Source organism: Myotis brandtii, unplaced genomic scaffold, assembly GCF_000412655.1.
Source record: "Myotis brandtii unplaced genomic scaffold, ASM41265v1 scaffold82, whole genome shotgun sequence".
Taxonomy (NCBI): domain Eukaryota; kingdom Metazoa; phylum Chordata; class Mammalia; order Chiroptera; family Vespertilionidae; genus Myotis; species Myotis brandtii.
Genome location: NW_005371324.1, coordinates 2,608,363 through 2,627,935, shown reverse-complemented (window position 1 = coordinate 2,627,935; position 19,573 = coordinate 2,608,363). Strand labels below are relative to the sequence as shown.

General features: G+C 37.9%; 1 protein-coding gene across 1 annotated transcript; it reads left to right on the top strand.

Moving 5' to 3' along the window:
* Positions 1 to 315: 315 nt before the first annotated feature.
* On the top strand, positions 316 to 644 carry LOC102242539 (non-histone chromosomal protein HMG-17). Its single transcript, XM_005884125.2, has one exon. The coding sequence runs from the start codon at positions 372 to 374 to the stop codon at positions 642 to 644; it is 273 nt and encodes a 90-aa protein (XP_005884187.1). The 5' UTR covers positions 316 to 371.
* Positions 645 to 19,573: the final 18,929 nt, after the last annotated feature.

Here is a 19,573-nt window from a genome sequence, read left to right as displayed (position 1 = left end):
TTTTCTTTTTTTTTAAATTGTTGACACCATTACAGATGTTCCTATTTTCACCCCCTAGTCCCACCTCCACCCTGTCCCTGACCCGCCCCACCCCTCCTTACTTCTGGCCATCACCACACTGTTGTCTATGTCTATGGGTTATGCAAATATTTTCTTTAGTTAATCTCTCAGTTTCTTTCATCCAGCCTCCTCTCTCCCATTTCAGACAGCTGTCAGTCTGCTCCTTATATCCATTCCTCTGTTTCTATTTTCTTTGTTAGTTTATTTTATTCATTAAACCCCACATATAAGAGCAGTGTGAGGAGGAGAGCAAAGCCCGCGCGCTGCTGCATCCCCACGTCCTGCTCGGATGTCCTGCCACCATCACCAACATGCCCAAGAGAAAGGCTGAAGGGGATGCTAATGGAGATAAAGCCAAGGTGAAGGAGGAACCACAGAGAAGATCCGCCAGGTTATCAGCTAAACCTGCTCCTCCAAAGCCGGAGCCCAAGCCTAAAAAGGTCCCTACCAAGAAGGGAGAGAAGGTACCAAAAGGGAAAAAAGGGAAAGCTGATGCTGGCCAGGATGGGAATAGCCCTGCAGAACATGGAGATGCCCAAACAGACCAGGCACAGGAAGCTGAAGGTGCTGGAGAAGCCAGGTGAAGTGTGTGCATTTTTGATAACTGTGCTCTGGTGACTGTACAGTTTGAACTAGTATTTTTATCAAGTTTTATAAAAATGCAGAATTTTGTTTACTTTTTTTAAAGCTATGTTGTTTGCACAAAGAACTCTTTACTTGTTTTTTTTGGGGAAGGATATAATGTACTAATAGAATGTCTCCAAAGCTGGACTGACATGGGGTGGGGTAGGGGAGAAACACCTTCCCCTTCTAGTTTTGAGAAACTTCCTCTTGGTTCCTGGGAGGAGGGATCGCTTGATGTTGACACACATTAGCCACATTGACACAGATACCTTGTCGTGTGGGAAAACTAAAATTCATTTTTATGTCCTTTCCCCACCCCACCCCCCTCCACTTTAAGCATAGACTTTGGCTCTCTTAAGCCCAGAGATCTATTGGGACCTGATCCCAAAAATTGATTTCCAGTATGTTGGGCCATCTGGACTTTCTAGTGTCACCATTGAGATGGCATCCTCAAAAGAGCAGCAGTTCCTTTTAGATTGTGCATCTACGGATCGATATTCTCTGCCATTTTCATTTCATTTCCTGAAAGCCGGGGTCAGCTTGTGAAAAGTTGTTAAACAACAGGCTTAATGTGAAATGTCAACCCTCACTCTAAACTTTCTCTGTTCAGAACATCAGATGAAGACCGCATTGGGTTTTATAGGGGCTTTCTGATTTGGATAGTTCATTGAAGAAGGGAGTTTGAAAGTTGTATACTGTTAACGATTGTCTGCCCATGTCCTGCCTGAAATACCATGATTGTTTATGAAAGTTCCCTTAAACTATTCTCATTCCTTTATGAAAAGTATCTTTAATACAGCCGGATACAGTTTGCCTTGGAAAAAAAAACATTCCGCATATAAGTGAGATCATATTCTATCTGCCTTTCTCTGGCTTATTTAATTTAGCATAATAAATTTTAGGTCCATTCATGCTGTCGCAGAAGGTAAGAGTTCCTTTTTTTTATAGTCATGTAATATTCCATTGTGTAAATGTACCACACCATTTTATCTACTCATCTACTAATAGGAACAGGGTTCTTTTTCAAGATATTGGCTATTGTAAATAATGCTGCTCTGAACTTAGGGGTGCATATATTCTTTGGAATTGGTGTTTTCTTATTGACTTTCTGCCTGGAAGATTTATCCATTGATGTCAATGGGTGTTAAAATTCCCTACTATAACCTGTATTACTGTCAATCTCTCCCTTTATATCCATCAAGATTTGTTTGACGTACTTAGGTAGTTCGATATTAGGTGCATAAATGTTTACCAGAGTGATATCCTCTTTGTGAATTGCTCCTTTTATTATATGTACTGTCTTTCTTTGTCTCTTACTATGGACTTTGTTTTAAAGTCTATTTTGTCACATATAAGTATTGCTACCCCCAACTATTTTAATTTCCACTTGCATGAAATATCTTTTTTCATCCTTTTACTTTTAGTCAGTGTGTATCTTTCATTCTGAGGTGGGTTTCTTGTGTACAGCAAATATATGAGTCTTGCTTTCTTATCCATTCAGCTACATTGTGTCTTTTGATTAGGGCATTTAAGTCATTTACATTTAAAGTTATTGTTGACAGGTATGTATTTATTGTCATTTTATTCTTTTAAATCCGTTCCTGTATTTTAGTTGGTTTCTTTTATTTTGTTTTTCTTCTTGTTCTTCTACTTCTTAAAGCAGGCACTTTAACATTTTCTATAATACTGGTTTGGAGGTATCAAACTCCTATAGCTTTTTTCTTGTCTGGGAAGCTCTTTATTTCTCCTTCATTGCTTGTAGGTCATTGCTTTTGAATATTTCATGCCAATCTATTCTGGCCTAAAATATTTCTGTTGAGAAATCAGCTAACAGTATATGGAAGTTCTCTCATAGGTAATTAACTGTTTTTCTCATGCTGCTGTTAAAATTATCTCTTTGTTTTTAACCTTTGACACTTTCATTATGATATGTCTTGGTGTGGACCTTTTTGGGTTCACCTTGTTTGGGACTCTGTGTACTTCCTGGTCTTGTATGTCTTTTTTTCTTCATCATATTAGGGAACTGTTCAGTCATTATTTCTTCAAATTGGTTTTCAATCTCTTGCTATCTCTTTCTTCTCATTCTGGTACCACTATGAAGCAGATATTGTTACACTTCATGTTTTCCCAAAGTTCCCTTAAACTATTCTCATTCCTTTAAAATCGTTTTTTCTTTTTGCTGCTCTGATTAGATGTTTTTTTCTACCTTGTCTTCCAAATTGCTGATTCAATGCTGTTTCTCATCCAACTTAGTTTTTATTCCTTCCAGTGTATTCTTGATGTCAGATATGGTATTCTTCATTTCTGAATGATTCTTTTTCATGGTTTCTATGTCCTTTTTCATGCTGTGGTAGTTATCACTAAGTTTCTTGAGCATCATTATAATCATTACTTTGAACTATATGTCAGATAAATTGCTTGCCTGCGTTTCATTTAATACCCTCTCTGGAGATTTCTCATATTCTTTTATTTGGCCTGTTACTTTGTCTCCTGACGACTTAGGCTGTTTATTTATTTGTGTTTGTTTCTATGTATAAGATAGATCTGCTATGATTCCCAGCCTTTGGGGGGGGGGTTGGCCATATGTAGTAGGAGTCCTGTGGGACCCAGTGGTGCCATCTCCTTAATCTCCTAACCTAGGTGCTCTAGGAATGTTCTGTGTATGGGTTATGTGGGCCCTCCTGCTGTAATTGAATCTTGATTGCTGTTGGCCTATTCAGTCCTCAGGCTGGCTGACTGAGAGGCTCAACCATGACAACAGCATGCAAGCTGCTGTGCAGGTGGTGACCAAATGAGAAAAATAAATAAATAAACAAATAATAAACAAATAAATAAAATAAAAATTCAAAGCAATTAAAAACAAAAGAAAGGGAAAAAGTAAGAAATAGAAAATTAAAAAAAAGCAGAATATGACTCAGCAAAGTTTAGTGCCTGCTGTCACCTCCCTTTTTATATGCTGTTGGTGCAGTTTATAGAATCCTGCTCCAATGTCTGAATCTGGCCATGTGGTGTGTTAGTTCTGGGCCTCTTGGGAAGGACTCCAGTGAAGGCCAATGTCAGGTGCTGTCTGTACCTGGCCCTCTGCAACTTGTTTGAAGCTACAAGCTATTCACAGATTCTAGCTGCCTCTCTTAGGCTTGACTGATATAGGAAGTTCCAAGCTGTGCTCCAAGGTTGGCTTTTACCAGCACAGAGCCCGGGGTGGTCAGCAAATGTCCCAAGTCACCCCAGGATCTGCCTCCACCTGTCTCTGCCTTTAGGCTGCCTGTTAGACGCAGTCACTGAAATCCTTTTTTGAAGCAACACTTTAAAATCAATCATATAATTTGTGAAGGAAAACCACCAGAATATTTTATAACTTAAAAGAGAATTATTGGCTGGAAACAGTGTAATGGAAAATACAATTAAATAAGCAAGCAGATTGCTTAAAGCTATAATTCAGATGTTTTAGAATTGCACTGGAAGGTGAAACTCATATAACTAGAGAAGTTAAGTGATATTCTGTATTGCAGTTAAAATGAACAGATTATAGGTCTAAACCAAATAGATGCACTGACAATAACATTTTCAAATAAAATTTTTCACAATACTACTTAAATGCATTCTTAATTGGCTTAGAGACTCATATTGACTTGTGTTTTTCTTTTTTATTTTCTTTTTCTCTTACTTGTCTACTTTTGAACTTATTATTAACTATGAAATTATAAAAGTAAATAATTTTGTGATGTTATTGCCCATTTAAAACTCTATATTAACTTTTATTCTAGTTCTGTAATTAGTTCCAAATTTTTCCTATCAGGTACAATTTTTTAGGCATTCATTCATTATCCATATAATTAACATATAATGGAAAAGCAACCTGAAGCATTAGCTTAAAATATTAGTATGTATTTGTAAATTATAATCAGAGGCTAATTGAAAGTCATATAAATTTCTTCTTGTTACAGGTACCATTTTAGCAGCTGCAGAGTTATCATTCATCATTATGCTTATCTTTCATAAGTTTGACACCTTAGCATGAACTGGTAGTAACACTTACAAAACAATTTGATAAATATTTTAACAAACTCCAATAGGTATAAAATATTTTAGTGGTAAAAATAATACATAAAATTACACCAGAAATGTTGGACACAAAAATAAAAGCATTCAGAGAGAAATAACTTGGATTCCAAGCAGACTATGAATATTTGATCTTATAAATAAATTAAAATTTATCTTAGCAACATTATATACAAACTTGCAACATGAGGATTAAAGTATGTTCATAAGCTTTATTGAGGTATAATTTACAAATAAAATAATAAGATATTCAGAGTGATGAGTTTATATACATATACATTGTGACTGTGTTCCCCTCATTGAGTTAACACATCTATCACCTCATATATTAAACCTTTCTTTTTTGTGTGAGAACCTTTAAGTCCCACTCTCATCAAATTTCAAATATACAATACATTGTTATCAAATATAGTCACCAGGTTATGCATTTTCTTAGATCTTAATCACCTTATAACTGAAAGTATATACCTTATCACCAACCTCTTCCTATTTTCCCTGTCCTATGAGTTTGATATATTTTTTTTTAAGATTCCACATATAAAGTGATACCATGCAGTATTTGTATTACTCTGTCTTGCTTATTTCCCTTAGCTAATGCTCTGCAGCTTTATCCATACTGTTGTAAATGACATAATTTCCTTCTTTTTAAGGCTAAGTAATAGTTCTTGGGAAACCTACATACTCTTCTCCATAGTTGTACCAATTTACATTTACTCCAACAGTGTACTAGAGTTTTCTTTTCTTAAAATACTTACCAGCATTTGTTATCTCTTTTCTTCATGATAATAGACATCCTAACCGATGTGAGGTGATAACTCATTCTGGCTTTGATTTTGTATATTCCTGATGACTGGTAATGCTGAGCACCTTTTTATATATATATTTTGGCAATTTAAATATTTTCTTTAGAAAAATTTAAGTCCTTTGCCCATTTTATAGTTTGTTTGTTTGTTTATTTATTTGTTTATTTTTGCTTTTTTGTTTGCTTGGTTATTATCTTTTTCTTTTTTTTTTTTTTTTGCTATTTATTTGTATGAGTTTCTTCTACATTTTGGATATTAACTCCTTATTGGATATGTGGTTCACAAATATTTTTTCCCCTTTCATAGATTGCCTTTTCATTTTATTGATGATTTCCTTTGCTGTGCAGAAACTTGTTTTAGTTTTATAGGTCCCATTTGTCATTTTTACTTCTTTCATCTTTGCTTTTGATGTCATATCCAAAAAAATAATTGTCAGACCAAGGTCAAAAACCTTACCCACTATGTTTTCTTCTAGGATTTTGCAGGTTCAGATCTTACGTTCATGTCTTTAATCAATTTTTAGTTACTTTTTGTGTATGGTGTAAGGGGTCCAGTATCATCTTTTCCTTGTGACTATCCAGTCTTCCCAATATCTAATACCATTCTGTTTTAATTGCTATAGCTTTGTAATATAGTTTAAAATCAGGATGTGTGATGAATTCAGCTTTGTTCTTCTTTATCAGCATTGCTTTAGCGATTTGATTATCTTTTGTGGTTCCATACACATTTTAGATTTTTTTCTGTTTCTGTAAAAAATGCCATTGGAATTTTAATAAGTATTGGATAAAATCAGTAGATCACTTTGGGTAGTATGGTCATATTAGTATTAACTCTGCCAATGGATGAACAATAAATGCATTTCCATATATTTGTGTCTTCTTCAATTTTTTTCATCAATATCTTATAGTTTTCAGTGTACAGATGTTTAACCTCCTTGGTTAAATTTATTACTAAGTATTTTATTCTTTTTCATGATGTTATAATTATATTGTTTTAATTTATTTCTTATAGTTCATTGTTAGTTATTAGAATAATAATTAATTTTATATATTGACTTGTATCTCAAAATTTTATTGAATATATTCATTAGTTCTAAGAGTATTTTGGTGGAGTCTTTAGGGTTTTCTATATATAAAATCATGTCATCTGTCTATAGAGACAATTTTATTCCTTCCTTTTTGATGTGGCTATTTTTCATTTTTATTTTTTCCCTATTATGTACCTAAATGCTCTGGCTAGGACTTCCAGTACTATATTGAAAAACTGGAGAAAATGGGCATGCTTGTCTTGTTTCTGATCTTAGAGAAAAAAGAATTCAGCTTTTAACCATGATGTTATCTGAAGGCTTGTTATATATGGCCTTTATTATGTTGAGGTATACTCCCTCTATAACCAATTTGTTGAGCGTTTTTATCATGAATTAATGTTGAATTTTGTCAAATGTTTTTCTGCATTTATTGAGCTGACCATATGATTTTATCTTTTGTTCAGTCAATGTGATATATATAGTATGTATTAATTCGCAATGCTGAATTATACTTGAAACCTGGGATAAATATAAATTGGTTATGATTTATAATTCTTTAAATGTACTGTTGAATTCAGTTTGTTATTATTTTGTTGAGGATTTTTTACATTTATGCTCATCAGGGATATTAGTTTGCAATTTTCTTTGCTTGCAGTGTCCTTGCCTAGCTCTGGTATCAGGCTAATATTGACTTCATAAAATGAGTTTAGAAGGTTCCCTCCTCTTCAATTTTTTGGAAGAGTTTGAAAAGCGTTGGTATTAACTCTTTAAATGTTCCATAGAGTTTACCAGTGCATTCCTGGACTTTTCTTTGTTGAGAGCTTGTTTTTGTTTTACTAATCCTCACCTGAGGACATTTTTTCCATTGATATTTAGAGAGAGTGAAATGGAGGGAAGAGGAGAGAGAGAAAGAGAGAAAAAAAACACATTGATATGAGAGAGACATATCGATCAGTTGCCTCCTGCACGTTCCCTGACTGGGACCAGGGATCAAACCTGCAACCCAGGTATGTGCCCTTGACTGGGAATCATTTATTGAGCTGACCATATGATTTTATCTTTTGTTCAGTCAATGTGATATATATAGTATGTATTAATTTGCAATGCTGAATTATACTTGAAACCTGGGATAAATATAAATTGGTTATGATTTATAATTCTTTAAATGTACTGTTGAATTCAGTTTGTTATTTTGTTGAGGATTTTTTACATTTATGCTCATCAGGGATATTAGCTTGCAATTTTCTTTGCTTGTAGTGTCCTTGTCTAGCTCTGGTATCAGGTTAATATTGACTTCATAAAATGAGTTTAGAAGGTTCCCTCCTCTTCAATTTTTTTGGAAGAGTTTGAAAAGCATTGGTATTAACTCTTTAAATATTCCATAGAGTTTACCAGTGCATTCCTGGACTTTTCTTTGTTGAGAGCTTGTTTTTTGTTTTACTAATCCTCACCTGAGGATATTTTTTCCATTGATATTTAGAGAGAGTGAAGTGGAGGGAAGAGGAGAGAGAGAAAGAGAGGAAAAAAACACACATTGATATGAGAGAGACATATCGATCAGTTGCCTCCTGCACATTCCCTGACTGGGACCAGGGATCAAACCTGCAACCCAGGTATGTGCCCTTGACTGGGAATCGAACCTGAGACCCTCTGTGTGTGGGCCAATGCTCTAACCACTAAACACACTGGCCATGGCCATTGAGAATTTTCTTATGAATAATTCACTCTCCCTATTAGTAATTGGTCTGTTCAGATTTTCTATTTCTTCACAATTCAGTCTTGGTAGATTGTATGTTTCTAAGAACTTATCCATTTCTTAAAGGCTGTCCAATTTGTTGGCATATAATTATTCATAGTAGTCTCTTGTGATCCTTTGTTGGTTTCTTTCGTTAGATAAAACAGTTACCTTTCCCAGTCTTGACAAAGTGGTCTCCTGTAGGAGATTATTAATGTCAATCAGCTCAATCCAAGCTCCTTTATAATTGACCTAGCCTTCTTCTTGGTTCTTCGTGGCTCCCAGCAGTTGAGGGTGTTCCAGGATCTGTCAATGTTCGAACAATCATAGTCATCATCTAGATTCAGACTGATGAGAAGCTGTACTCTCAGGCAGCAGCTGGGAAAGTATGTAGTTAAGCACCTTCCAGGGAGAAACTGGGGGATGGGCATTTTTGCCTGTTCCTTCTGTGCCGGTCCTGGTGTGTAGTCATGGGGGCAGGGGGCGTGCTCCTGCATCCATTTAAGCACTGCTTCATTTTTCTATAGTCCAATGGGCCTTGGAGTGTGAATTCCTTGGCTATTAGAGTCAGGTAGTCTGGAGGTCCGGCCCTTGGGCAGCAGCCACAACTGGGGAACCACATGCGTGTACAAGCTCCTTCCACAGAGCTATTGGTGACTTAGCTTTAATGTTGGAGTGGAACAGTGGGAGAAGGTGAGGAAGTGTCTGTGGCTTCCCAGATCTCCAGGAGAGAGCACAGCCAACTTCTAGCAGCTTATAAATATACAGTAAGCTCTTTCAAGGAAAGACTGGAAAATGGGTGTTGGTCCTGCTCTCTCTATGCTGTGCCCTCAAGGACACTATAGCAGCTGCTCATGTGACCATGCCTTTTAAGGACTGCTTCTTTGTGCACTATCTATCTATATATATAAAAGCCTAAGCACCCATTACGACCGGTCAAGCGAACAACTGATCGACCAGTCGCTATGCTGTGCACTGACCACCAGGGGACAGACGCTCAATGCAGGATCTGCCCCCTGGTGGTCAGTGCACTCCCACAGCCAATCTTCCAAGGTCCCTCCCTCTGGCTGGCCGGCCCCAATCGCTAGCCAGGTCAAGGTATGAATTCGTGCACTGGGCCTCTAGTAATCTTTTAGTGTCATGAATGTAAGCCCCATTGGCTTTCACAGCTAGTTGTTTTGAGAGCCCATCTTTTGGGTGAGAGTGTTAAAAGGGCACTAGAAGTGTGGTCTGAATCATTTGCTATTTATGGAGAAATTATAGTTTGGGGTTCCCTTCTGATTGTATGGTACTGTAACAGGAGTGGGGTTTATGGCCGGAGTGTGTCTCAGCCTTTCCTACCTGCTTGGCTGTGAGCATTTTCTCATTTGCCTGGTGTGTTGAAGTTGCTCTGCCAGTTTCTGGATTTCTTTCACTGGGAATTTCTCCATGCGTAGCTATACATTTGGTGCCTCCATGAGAGGGGGAAAGTTCAGGGGCCTCCTATGTCACCATATTGGTCAACTCCCTCTTTCAGTGATTGGAGTTTATTCAATGATAGACCTCCCCATATTGTCTTCTCTTCTGATCCCCTCTTCTTTCCCAGTCATCTCTGTCTTCTATTTGTTCCCTTCCCATTCATATCCTCTTCCTCCAATGTTCATAAAGCTTTTAAATTCTTTTAGGAAAACCTGTTTTCTGTTTACTACACCTGAAGGAGACACCTTTTCTTGTTCATCTAGTTTCAGTGACTGGACTAGTGAATTAACATAATCACATCACCTTATTTAGTAGGAAAATCACTGGAGAATTTTCAAGACTGGAACAGGTATAACTAAAGTGTGTTATGAGGTATCAAATGTGTTTTTATATATCAAATCTTTAGATCTTGCCCTGGCTGGGTGGTTCAGTTGTTGGAGCATCATCCTGTACACCAAAAGGTGGCGGGTTTAATTCCTGGTCACAGCATATACCCAGGATGTGGGTTCAACCCCTGGTCAGGAAGTGTGCAAGAGGAAACTAATTGATGTTTCTATCTCACATTGATGTTTCTCTCTCTCCCCCTTCTCTCTCTAAAAATATCAATAAAAACATCTTTAAATATTGTATATTCTTAGGGTCAATAGCAGATTTGGTAAGGCTCCATAGTTGTCATTTCTCTCTCTCTCTCTCCCTCAATATAGATATCAAAATCGATATAGATAAAGATATATCTGCTGTTCATTTTGGATGATTTCTATCATTCTATCTTCAAGTTCATTGGTTCTTTTTTCTATCCATTCAATTCTTTATTTGTTTCCAGCATGTTTATTAGAGCTTATGAAAGAATTTTAATGGATGCTTTTAAATATTACAAATAATTGTAAAATCTCTGTCACCTCGGTGTTGGGTCTGGTGAATGTCTTTTTTCATTCAAGTGGTCATTTTCCTAGTTTTTAATGTGATGAGTAACTTGATTAAACCTGGATATTGTAGGTCTTATATAAGTCTGGGTCTTATTTAACCTTTGCATGTTTTTAAGTTGCTTTCTCAGACAACATTCCAGCAGGGGAAGCGGGGAGGAGGCTATGACTGCTGGGCGCATGGAGAAGTTCACTGAGATTGGGTAGGGGAAGGGGCTCCTTGTTATGCTTGGAGGAGGTAAGATTTCCAGTTCTGTAGGTTTCTGTTGATACCAATTTGAGTGATAAAAGTAGGCATACCTCCTTAACGTTCCTCGTGTAACTTCCACTGACACTAACCTCAGAGTGGCCTCATTGCTGCTGGGTATAGTGGAAAAGGTTCTTACCACTTGGGCTCCTCTGACACCACTGGGTTGTGTAGTTTGAGGTTCACAGTCTAACAAGTGTAGAAGTTTAGGCCCATTTGCTGGCAAGAGTGGGAGGGAAACCACATTTTTTTCTGAGGTGTGTGCCTAAAGCCAAGTAGTCACTGTTCAAAAGATTTCTGTCTTGTAAGTCTTCCCTTTTCATTTTCTTATGACTTTTTTCTTTTCTTTTATTGGTGTTTCTGGATTGCTGGCTTCTTTAGCTCCAAGTATGGCATATATTAAGTAAAAGGAAAACCCATAGAATTCACCACTCTGTTATTCCTGGCCCTGAGGTCCCTAGTTCATCTGCTTTCTTTTAACCTTTTAGATTTCTTATGTTTGTTTCACATATAATGTCCATGGATTTTAGTTGTAGTTAGTGGAAGGAATGGGAAAATGTACATTTACTCACTCCTTCTTGGAAGCAGAAATTGAATGAAATTTAGACTCTGTCTTTCAAGTTCAGCAATTATTTTAAGTACTTTTACAAGAGATAAATGACACATCTCTAAATAGTAAAAGATTAAACAAACTAACAATATTTGGTCACTATTTTGCTATTAAATATTTTAAAGATCCCAGTAAGATCATTCAGATATTCACTTAAATGGTGAACTATAAAATGCAATAGCTCACAATATGTTGAAAGTAATATATGATGTCATTTTCCATCCATTCTTCTTATATAAATCAATGCCTGCCTTTGTATATTTTTGGAATTGTAAGGAAAAACTGACAATTTCATACACGAGTGCAGATGTCAGGGCCAATCCATTTATAAAATATTAAGTTTTGTTTCTTTCTAAAATGTAATAAGTATAAATAAATGTAAGTTAATAATGTTTTCTTTAACAACTGAGTCTGACATTGCCCATTCAGTGTGAACTCCCTTTAATTTGGAGCAAGAACAGGTTAGAGTTAAATTAAAAACATCTGAGATGAGATATCTCATCAAGGGACAATTTTGTCAACCGGTTTGGGATGTTTAGTCAGAAAGCGAGAGGAGTTTTAGTGATAGGCATTTTCAGTTTGCTCTGCAGGGCAAAGCAGACAGAACACTGCTCAATAATCTGCCAGAAGCTGAGAAGAGCAAAGAGCAATTTTCACACCTTTTTCTGATAAGGCAGAGGGTTAATTAAAGGCAATCAATCTAGTAGTGGCAAATAAGAAGGAATTGCAAAGGCTCTTTTAACACAAGTGTTTTTCAGTAGTGAAGAGGCCTTTTCATTTGAAGAAACTACAGAAAGCAGGGAGTCTTCTGCTTGGTCTTATGAGGAGGAATCACTGATCAACTTGCTGTCACCTGAGTATAATTTTTCAGGCTTTTTTGTTTTGTTTAGTTTTGTATGGTGTTGACCATGGTTTCTTCCTCTCTAAAGTGAAGCCTCCTAGAATATAATCATCCCTAGAGTCTATTTCTTTTGTGTGCCAATAAATCTGTAAAAATGTCTATAGGTTGTATTAGAAATGTCTGGATTACAATCATGATTGCAAAAAGTGTCATGTTTACATAGCATTTCTCATTTCTGAATCTCAAAAGATTTAAATATTAGTCACCAAAGCATTCTTGGAGATGTGCAGGTGGGTGTTTTTAGCATTATTATCAACAATTAAATAATACCAAAGAGATCAATCTTATCTCTTCCCACATAAAGGAAGTATAAAATTTTTTTATCTTTAAAAGTTTCATAATAGGTAAAAGAAACACATTTAAATATAAATATGCCCCTAAGTGCACAGCCAAGTATCAGTAGGATACTTATACAAAATGAATGTGAGATTCATACTGAAGAAACTGCTCTCTTTAGAGTATCTTTGATTTCTGTGAAAACAATTTCAGTAGTTTCAGGCCTCTAGGATATGATTAGGTGCATCAAAACAGTAATTTAATTTATTGATTCCAGTGTACTTTGCATTTTTCAATGGCTCTTACTTTTAAGGTTATATAAATTAAATTTTTATTAAGCAAAAACAATGGAAAGATGTGGCTTTGACAGATAGCTCAGTTGTTTGGAACATCATCCTGATACATCCCCCATTAGGGCACATTCAAGGGCCAACCAATAAATGCATAAATAAGTGGAACAACAAATCAATGCTTTCTCGCAATCTCTCCCTTCCCCTCACTCTCTGCAAAATCAATAGATAAACAATTTTTAAAATGCCATTAGCTGAATAACCCTTTTTTTAAAAGAATATGTACAATTAGTCATTTATCTGTTGTACCTAATTGTACTTAATATTCTGAATTTATCCAGACAATTTTTACATGTTTGGGATTCTTAAAAGTGGGACTACATCTGTACCTTAATGGCATAGAAGTTAAATTTAATTTCTAAAATACCCTAAAATATTCCTAGAGAATAGTTTCTCCAAGAAAGAATCTTTGTTAGCGACACATTGTCATTAATAAAATTGGCAACAAAATTTGCATCCTCAATAAAATTAAAAATAATAGAAATTCCTCAAGATGTTAGGTAGACACATATGCTTGATTTTGATGTGAGCAAATTTTTATTAAATTCAAATGTTATGCAATTACTTATTTACCATGACTCACCCTTTTGTGCTTAGTAAAAATAAAGTCAAATTTTTAAAAATATTATCCAAACACAGTAAGGACATTTTTAATTTTACTCTACAAGTTTTAAAACACTGGTTTATTTACATGTATAGTGAACCTAATTACCCCAATATTTTTACCAAAACTTGACTGAAATCAAAAGATGATTAACATGCAATGCTTATAATAATGGATTTTTGAAAAACTGTTATTTGGAAATTTAATTTTAAAATATTAGGAATTCAGCCCTAACTGGTTTGGCTCAGTGGATAGATCGTCAGCCTGTGGACTGAAAGGTCCCAGGTTCGATTCCGGTCAAGGGCATGTACCTTGGTCCCGGGCACATCCCCAGTAGGAGGTGTGCAGGAGGCAGCTGATTGATGTTTCTCTCTCTCATTGATGTTTCTGACTCTCTGTCCCTGTCCCTTCCTCTCTGTAAAAAAATCAATAAAATATATATTTTTAAAAAGAATTCATAAAATGTGACTTCTTTGACCACACAGTTAAAAATCTTCAAAACAGTGACATCTGTATTAATGCTATCAGTATTAATGCTATTGAGAAGTATCTTCTACACTAATAAAAGAGAAAGATGCAAATTGACCATACCTTCGCAATGCCCACCAGCCAATCAGGAGTGAGTATGCAAATTAATCCAACAAAGATGGCGGAGTAATCTGCATACGCAGGCGTTCTGCACACGCCGCCCCCCCCGTTCCGCCCCCCCCCCCCCCCCCCCCCAGCCACTCTGGGCCTCTGGGCAGCGTGGGAAGGAGGAAAGGTGGCTCTGGGCAGGAAAGAAGGCAGAAAGTAGGCTCCGGGCTGGAGCAAAGGTGAAAAGGCAGCTCCAGCCGGAGCGAAGGCAGTGCCGGAAGCCAGGGGAAGGAAGGCCCATTCTTGCATGAATCTTCATGCATTGGGCCTCTAGTATATAATAAAAGGCTAATATGCAAATTGACCGAATGGAGGAACAGTCAGTTGCTATAACGCAGGAGCTGCCCCCTGGTGGTCAGTGCACTCCCACAGGGGGAGCGCTGCTCAGCCAGAAGCCGGGCTCATGGATGGCGAGGGCATGGGCAGCGTGGGAGGGAGGAAAGGTGGCTCTGGGCAGGAAAGAAGGCAGAAAGTCGGCTCTGGGCTGGAGCAAAGGTGAAAAGGCGGCTCCAGCCAGAGCGAAGTCAGTGCCAGAAGCCAGGGGAAGGAATGCCCATTCTTGCATGAATCTTCATGCACTGGGCCTCTAGTATATAATAAAAGGCTAATATGAAAATTGACCGAACGGAGGAATAGTCGGTTGCTATAACGTGTGCTGACCACCAGGAGGCCGACGCTCAATGCAAGAGCTGCCCCCTGGTGGTCAGTGCGCTCCCACAGGGGGAGCTCTGCTCAGCCAGAAGCTGGGCTCATGGATGGCGAGGGCAGCAGCCGTGGCAGGAGCATCTCCCACCTCTGCGGCAGTTGGACATCCCCTGAGGGCTCCCAGACTGCAAGAGGGTGCAGGTCAGGCTGACAGACCCCCCTGAGTGCATGAATTCCATGCACCAGGCCTCTAGTAAATGTAGAAGCACAAATGTGTGACATTATATTTGTTGTGTAAAATTCTAAAGAGTTATTTATTACTCAAGTACCTCAGAAAAGTAAAAAAATTTTCAAAAGTAAATACATTAAATATGACTCTATAATACAATTTTTAACCATAATATAAAGTGGCATTCTTTCTGATTTTTATTTCACAAAAGTTTAGCTCATAAAATGTACTCTACATAAAAATTGACTTGTCGCTTTACAATGTAGATATTTATTGAGTATTTGTAGCAGAGCCATTGCTTTTTGTGAAACAATCGTTCATTTGTGTGTGCATGTGCACATCTATATATATAAAAGCCTAAGCAACCATTCAACCATTTGACCGGTAACTATACTGTGCACTGACCACCAGGGGGCAGACGCTCCAACTGGTAGGTTACCTTGCTGCAGGGGTCTGGCTGATAGGACTGGGCAAGATGGGCCGGACATGCCCTGAAGCCCTCCCACGATTCCTCCCGAGCCCCAATGGTGCACTGGCTGGGTTCCTTGGCCTGGCCTGCGCCCTCTTAAAATCCGGGACCCCTCAGGGGATGTTAGAGAACTGCAGACCAGGCCAAGGTGCACCAGGCCTCTAGTTAACACATAAATTTTACATGAAGTAAGCAAGCATTACATTTTAAGACATAGCATATTAAATTAAAGCATCTATTGAAATACATTTTTACTTCCACTGAGTGTAGCATGTCACTCATGCTTTTTGCTTTCATTCCTACAAAATATCTATTGTTCAGATCGGGTTGACAGACATGTTAAGAACAATTTAGAACTTTTAAAGGTGGTTAAAACCTCCATTTATGTTTAGCACTGCGTAACGCCTTTCAAACAGTAACTATTTCTTTTATATCCTACTTAGTAGTAGTAGTAGCAGTAGTAACATTAAGCACATTGCCCTAAGAAAATGTGTTTTCTTCATTTATTAATTTTATGTCCATACAATTGTACAAATATATTATACACAAAAGTAGATGTCTAGACTGATGATATAAAATAAGAAAAATACATGTTCAAATATTTTTTCTGAGCCTCTGAGAATAGACAGATACTTTGTATATCACTTCTTCAAGGCACCAAAGTTTTCCTACATGCAATCCAAGAGGTCCTAAATACATTAACATAATAGGCATCTGCTAAGTCTTCTTTTGTACTTGGCTTTTCTTTTTTCCCCAAATTACTGCATACTAGTATGTATTAGTTAGCACAGAGAGTAAGTTCACCTTCTATCAAAAATAATCACAAAAAAAGGAATTCAGGAATTCCTCCCACATGAGAATTATAATTCACTATTTAACTCATTCTTGCTTTAGGTTTCCCTTAAAAGGCTGTATTTTATGGTTGCTGAAGGTGTTGCATAAACATATGCAAACATATTTGCAAAGATGCATATAAATATACAAAAACCTTATAAAAAGACTCAAGTTGCCTTCATCCCACATCCTGGGCATTTTAGTGTAATCTGCACAATTCTTAATCACACTGGCATTTAAGGATGTGATTTCAGGGATATGTTTATTTTGTTGAACCAATTACTATGTTAATATGCAATTTTGAAATTAGAAGCTGAGAAGGATCTAGATCTCTCTCTCTCTTTCTTTCTTTACTGAATAGAGGAAAAAAGATCTGGTGCTCTCCAGGGGAATCTGAGAATAAGGAGGAGGCAAGGAAGGAGCAGGAAGGCAAGTGGGGCCAGGAGAGATGGCATAGGTCTTAGCATTGGGAACCCATATTCACTTTAACTAGGTTTTCAAGAGGCAAAGGCCACCAACTCAGATATGGATTGCTTTATTACTATTTATATGTAGAAATGAGGATCCTATATAATAAAAGGCTAATATGCAAATAGACTGAATGGCAGAACAACCAAACAACCGGTTGCTATGACATGTGCTGACCACCACAGGACATGTATGGAACATGGCTGGCGTCGGCTGCGGCGGGGGATGGTGGAGCAAGTGAGCGGAGGCATCAAAGAGGTGAGCCTCTGGTGATTACTGAAAATTCTTTGCTCCCATGTGCTGCAGTCCTGCCCAACACTCGCACCTGCTGCCAATGCTGGCCCCACTTGCACCCGCTGCCTGCACCCGGCACCGGTCCTGATCGCTCAGCTCTGTCAGTGGATGCGAGCGGCGGCTGCCAGCCCTCATCCCTCCTGAGGGCTTCTACACCGCCTCCTGCTCCTGAGGGGTGATCGGGGCAGCAGCTGCTGCTCACACCCACTGATGGCGCTGATCCCGCTCGTACCTGCTCCTGGCGCTGGCCCCAATCACTCTGTATTGTCAGTGGGTGTGAGCGGGGCTGGCGCCATCAGTGCATGGGAGTGGCAGTGGCGGGAGCAGGGCTGCTGGCAGACAGGGGACGGGGACCGCGGCGGGAGGGCCACAGAGGATGGGCTGAAACTTGTCCCTGTGCCTACCGCAGCCTTGTGGCCCACAGTTCCTTTCAATGTGCATGAATTCATGCACTACTATCAAATAAGAGGAATGTGGCAAAATATAGTTAAAATATGAAGTTAAAGTATTTTCTTCTCTAGGGAGCTAAAATAGTCACAATGTTGAGCATCAGCTTTGGGTGGCATTTAACATTATTCTGATCCAAGGTTGGCAAAGGTAGAAGAGTATATAGATAACTGACTCAGAGGGTTTAATATCTAATGATGAATTTTGCCATACAAGTGATCTCCTCAGATATAGTAATTGTTAAAGTTCTGCATAATTGAAGAGCATAATTATAATTTGTCCAATTTCATATTGATGTATTCCAGAGCCTCATCTAAGGAGCCCAATAATCTATAAAAAGGTTATACTATCTCTGGCGCTGGCCCCAATCACTCTGTATTGTCAGTGGGTGCGAGCGGGGCTGGCGCCATCAGTGCATGGTAGTGGCAGCGGTGCGAGCAGGGCTGCTGGCAGACAGGGGACGGGGCCGCGGCGGGAGGGGTCGGGCTATTTTCTCATTCAGTCATTCATAAAAGATGTTTTGAGTACCTACTATGGGTCAGTTACCATTTTTAGCTGTCTGGGATATAATGATGAACAAAGATAAAAATTTTTTGGGCATTGATCTTCTAATGGGGAAAAATAGGCAATCTATATATATAAAAGTCTAATATGCAAATTGTCCCCACGGGAGTTCAATGGGAGACCAATTGCTCGCTATGATGTGCGCTGACCATCAGGGGGCAGCACAGAACGAAGGGAGGCTCTGGCTGACGACTGGCAGCTGCTAGGGACCCTACCCATGCACAAATTTCATGCAATTTCATCCTCTAGTAGACTATAAAGGATGCCAGTCAATTTGGATAAGATTGTGATTTAAAAATTTTTGTCAGTATTTCAGTTATTTCACAAGCTCATATCCAATTTCTCTAGTTACTTAATATTTGAGTTTTTCTTTGTTGATAATCCATCAGTTGAATTAATGGGAAAGATTATAAATGAAGCTTTTACATAAGCTAACCTTTAACATATACTGTTCTTATATTGAAGCCTAATATGCAAAGTATCCCCTTGGGAGTTCGACCAACCAGGAGTTCAATCACTTGTTATGATGTGCGCTGACCATCAGGGGGGAGCGCAGAACGAAGGGAGGCCCCGGCCGACGACTGGCAGCTGCTAGGGACCCTACCCATGCACAAATTTCATGCAATTTCATCCTCTAGTAGACTATAAAGGATGCCAGTCAATTTGGATAAGATTGTGATTTAAAAATTTTTGTCAGTATTTCAGTTATTTCACAAGCTCATATCCAATTTCTCTAGTTACTTAATATTTGAGTTTTTCTTTGTTGATAATCCATCAGTTGAATTAATGGGAAAGATTATAAATGAAGCTTTTACATAAGCTAACCTTTAACATATACTGTTCTTATATTGTACAGTAACACCTAACATGCCATAGAGGAGAATTATCTAGCAAAAATGAGATAGAAATCTAAGATGACCTATATTCACATATTCTTTTGGACTAAGTTGTTAGTAGTAAAAACCAGGTACATACATAGAACAGAAATTTTTCAAACCAAAGATAGTATCCAGGTATTATAGACATAAATCTGAGATGTCCCATGTGACCAATGAAAAAGGCAACAAGGTATTGGAGAAAAGAAAAAGACTTTGATCCATACGTAGCAGCACCATAACTTGGCTTTTTCTTCTACTAATTGTGTGAGGTTAGAACAAGTTTATGAAAGTTATTTAAGATTGCTAAGAAGAAAAGGAAGTTAGGTAAGCCAGCGGCACTGAACTAGTTCAACTATGGCTTAAAGAAGCAGGTCACGTGGAAATTTGGATCATAAGGTCATTCCACTCTATTAAGCAAAGTTAAATACT

Coding starts and splice junctions, on each gene's coding strand:
- LOC102242539 (XM_005884125.2), top strand. CDS start 372: ATGCCCAAGAGAAAGGCTGAAGGGGATGCTAATGGAGATAAAGCCAAG.